The following is a 4,578-nucleotide window of genomic DNA, read 5'->3' as shown; positions in this document are numbered from 1 at the left end:
CGCCGTGGACAGGGGCGATAGGCAAGCCCGCCCGCACTCGTGCATGCGGTACAGCATAACTACAGAAGTGCGCGGCGTGAATCAGCCACCTGGTATGTGAAATTCATGCGGAATATTCAGGTTCTCATTTTGTTTGTATGGGTGTAAAGTTGTCCAGCCAAATTCGTTTGTACTGAGCTGACGCCCCCCCCCCTCCCCCCTTTCCACAATCAGCCAATGGTCAGCAACAAACTTTTTTAACGCCGTCGGCAGCAGGTGGGAACCGCAAAGCGCTCCCGTCAAACTTTTTTTTTTCACTACGAAAACAGCAGACGATACAACACGCGAATGGGGCATTCGCAGCGACTCACCCCGGGGCAGATCGTTTGGCAGAGGCCGCCGGTCTATCCAAAATGGCAGTCGAGACAGATAGACCAGCCGGGTGGGGCAGTGCACTGACCGTCCAGTTATCGGTGGCTGCGTTCGCGGCGGAGGCAGCATTACCGGGGTAGAGAGCACGGACGGGCACTCGGGCCACCTCCGAATCGGTATCGGGGGTGCGCGAGTGCTCAGGGTGGAAGGTGGACGCATAAAACGGGGCGCCGGGCTGGTCCAGGCCACAGTCAGCACCCCGCTCAGCAGCATGAAGGTCATCATCGTCGCCCTGGCCTTCGTTGCCACCGTCGCAGCGCTCCCCTCCACGGAGCGCAGTGCGAGAGACCTCTTCAGTGTCGAGTCGTACGCGAGCCAGCCCTCGAAGTACTTCCGCAACTACATGGACTTCGAAGGCGCCGACATCTACCCCGACACCTACTACCCTGGTTCAGTCTACCCCGACGGGCTCTACCCCAGCAGCTCGTATCCCAAGAAATTCAGCTACGAGAGCTACCCCAAGAGCTTTGGCTTCGAGAGCTACCCCAAAAGCTACGACTACGAAAGCTATCCCAGGATTTTCGGCTACGAGAGCTACCCCAAGAACTACGACAGCCTGTACCTCAAGAACTACGACAGCGTTTACCCGACACGCTACTACCAGTCGAGCCCCGTGAAGGAGTCTAGCTACTTCCCTGCACGCTACTACCAGTCCACTCCCTTCGAGGGTTTTAGCAAGTACTATCCAACTCGCGTCTACCAGCCCTACCCAATCATCGCCCGAGCCCCCGCCTACCCCAGCTACTTCAGCCAGTACGTGGACCCCATTGCCTACTACGCAGCTCCGAGCACTCCTGTGATCACCGAGAAGATCATCAAGGAGGTGGTGGTCGAGAAGGACGTTCCCGTCAAGCCCACCATGGAGACTATCGTGGAAAAGGTGCAGCCCAGCACTGAGACCGTCGAGAAGGTCATGCAGCCCGCTGCAGAGCCTGTCATGAAGGAGATCATGAAGCAGCCTGCCATTGAGCCCATGATGGAAAAGGTCCCCAGCGAGCAGTAAAAGTACGACACCCTAGTGAAGCCCTGCCAGGTCTCCGAGTAAGTCCACGGCAAGAAGTACCCCACCACCCTGTACGAAAGACCTAAAAGTTGCTGTAAGAAAAGGGCAAAATAAACGAAATAAGAACTGACTAAATTGCGTATTGATTTATCAAAATTTCAAATTCAATATAAACAGGCCGCTACAACACTATCCCAATAACTACCAGAAAATCATTTTTGAGCATTAAACCACACCACATTGTCTTTCACTGTAGGTCTTCAAACACTGTAGAAAGCGTGTATAACATGAAAAAATGTACTATTTATGGCTATTTGATTAATCTGATAATCTTAATACCAAGGTTAGCTGAACAGGGTATTACACAAAGTAAACAGCCCTCAGCTAAAAATTAGCAACTCCTTTGTGAGATGAAAACGTTTAACACGTCAACATCAAGACCTACTCGGAACACTGGAAAAACAGGCTTAGTGCCTTAACAAATGCATTAAAACTGCCAAAGTCAATTTTTACCACCTTTAGGGTTCTTTTGTGTCTGTATGAATGCACTACACTGAAAATTTATTTAGCACCCCAGGAAATGCATGACTTAGTAACTTTGTTTTTCTAGTGCACATTCTACAGGCTGCTTGGTATAAAATGAAATGGAAGAATTGTAATGGAAAGCGAACTTTCTTTGCAATCACACAGAACACTACGTAATTAGAAAGCATTGCCCCGCAAATACAAAAGCATTGGTTCGTAGGAAACGTGGCGTTGCCTTCGGTTTCTTTGTACAGGTTGCGTCGTGAATTTTGAATTGTTCACATCCGCCAGTGATTATATGCATACATTAAACTAAATAATACCTTAGGTGCAGAGTGCGAGCAACCGATGTTGTGTAGTAGTTACATGTAGCAGTTGCGACACATTTTCGGCCCCCTTATTGGCTCAGGCTCAACCTAGGTGCACGTTGCACGTAGGTCGCGGTAATTAGTTAAGTTATTACTTTCGCAAAGGCATGGCTGAACGTTCCAGGAAATAGGAATTGGGGAGAGGGCGTGCTACATTATTCTTCTTCAGGCTAATTTAGAAAAAAAATGCACCACATTCGAAACTAGAAACAATAGTCAATTACAAAAGACATACACCAAGATTTTGGATGAAACGCTGACGCCAGTCTTTAGGGCTGTACAACTACAGCCCGCCTGAGGCTCGTCCTGTACGTGACACGCACCCACGTGATCCGCTGTACCTTGCAGTGCACCGGCCGGTACAGTGGAGAGTGGCGCGAATCATTCTCCCATTAAGAAGACCCCCCTCCCCCAAACCGAATCGAGTCCCCACCACTTAAATAATATTTTGTACACTAACGGGAAATAACTTTGTACACTGACAAGTAAAGTATGCAACTGGGTGCACATGAATGTGCTTAACAACGTGTTTCACCCTTGTAAGGTGTTTTCTTAATTTTTGGATTCTCATTTTGCTGACTTAGAGATTGTCCAGAAAGTACGTCCGTCTTTCTAAGATTCATTCGGTGAAGTACGCGAGCTAGGCGCCTGTGATACTCAAGGTAGGCCACCCTGCAGTACGCGTATGCATTCCAGGCAAGATGTTGCCTACCTACCAGGCGCTATGAGAGCTCGCATAGGGTTGAACTTTTTAAGTTTCGTAACGCTGAATAACGGACGTACGATCTTTCTGGATGGTCCCCTAACACGGTTGCAGCTGGCCGCTAGGGTGTAACACGCTTTCGAGTCGATTTTTAGAAGTTGCATTCGGTGTATGCGTACAGGAAGAGTGCAGGTTAGCCAGAAAGCCAGCGCACTACCAGGAAGGACAAAAAAAGGCCGGCTCTCCACTAGCTCTGTAGCTGGACCACGTCACTCTTGACAACTATATTGTAAAGTGATTTTTCTTGGGTTGTAATACGCAAACTCTTAGTTATTTGAAAGTACCAAAGACGTTCGTAAGACAAACAGGACCACCCAGTCCGTAAACGAAGTGACCAGCTACACTTTGCTTAGCTGGACTTAATGCGTCCCTAGAATTTAAAAACCTTCGGAAGGCACAAAAATGTCCAAATGTGTGAAAATTTAGCACAGTTCGGTATCAAAAACCTTGGGTCACATAGCCTAGTTATCTTAAGTCGGATAGTCACAATGTCATTCAAGAGGTGCTGATTTTTAATGCATTTACAACACATTGAAATCATTTTAGTGCTACATCTTTGTTATTGCAGGGAAAGAAAGCATTAGCTGCAATCTCGTGAATGGTCCGCGCTTCCCTCCAGTCCCAGCCCAGCAGCACCCGCACTCCGCCACCAGCGGGCAAGAGGTGTCATATGGGCTGCCTACCCACGGGCGCACCGATGCGTTGCCAACGACACAGCGCGGGGCGGCACCGAGGCGCACTGACTTTCATGAGCCCTGCGTTACTATGAAATACAATCCCGCCCTCCCCTATGGAAATGTAATATCGGTCCGAAGTGGCGAGGAAGTCTCCCCCGCCTCTCGAGAGCACCAGACCAGCGGCGCCGGCCCCGGTCCCCTTAGCCATACGGGCGCACTTTGCGTTTTAAAGCACACGACACAAGCTTCTGAGTACTGAGAAACTATGAGCGACCCACGATCTAAACGGTGAGAGGGAGTAAAGACCGGTGGGGCAGGAAGGCCCCGCCCGAGTTCTTCGAGGTTCCGCTGAGCTCCTGGTACCTGGCGTCGTCTAGTACAGACGCTGCGCCACGTCACTAACGTTACATTCGTTACACCTCTGTAGTACCACAAGGAGCGGTAGGGAGGGCAGATGGGGGGGGGGATACCGGGAACCACTGCTTCAACGAGTACACACAGCAGTCTTACGGGTACTGAAGCATTTTAACTCCTATAACTAACAGCGCGTGTGCAGTGCGTTACTGTGCCCGGGACAACGGACCAGGCGACAAGTGGAAGACAAGAGGTCTCCTCGCACTTGTGCATGCCCCCCCCCCAACACTATCCCAATAACTACCAGAAAATCATTTTTGAGCATTAAACCCGATTAAACCACACCACATTGTCTTTCACTGTAGGTCTACAAACACTGTATAAAGCGTGTATAACATGAAAAAATGTACTATTTATGGCTATTTGATTAATCTGATAATCTTAATACCAAGGTTAGCTGAACAGGGTATTACACAA

General features: G+C 49.4%; 2 protein-coding genes across 2 annotated transcripts in view; both read left to right on the top strand.

The window, feature by feature from the left end:
• The window catches only part of LOC127748712 (aquaporin-like), a gene marked incomplete in the record, with an annotated part of 46,780 nt that overhangs the window by 16,794 nt on the left and 25,408 nt on the right, over window positions 1-4,578 (top strand).
• Window positions 608-4,578, top strand: part of LOC113212757 (aquaporin AQPAe.a) — a 40,321-nt gene continuing 36,350 nt past the window's right edge. Inside the window, exon 1 of the mRNA XM_052270570.1 lies at window positions 608-890. Coding sequence (XP_052126530.1) covers window positions 623-890 — 268 coding nt within the window. The 5' untranslated portion in view covers window positions 608-622. The remainder of the gene's footprint in view (window positions 891-4,578) is intronic.

Source organism: Frankliniella occidentalis, unplaced genomic scaffold, assembly GCF_000697945.3.
Source record: "Frankliniella occidentalis isolate FOCC.00 unplaced genomic scaffold, Focc_3.1 Scaffold127, whole genome shotgun sequence".
In the NCBI taxonomy this organism is placed as follows: Eukaryota; Metazoa; Arthropoda; class Insecta; order Thysanoptera; family Thripidae; genus Frankliniella; species Frankliniella occidentalis.
This window is presented reverse-complemented; position numbering and strand designations above follow the sequence as displayed.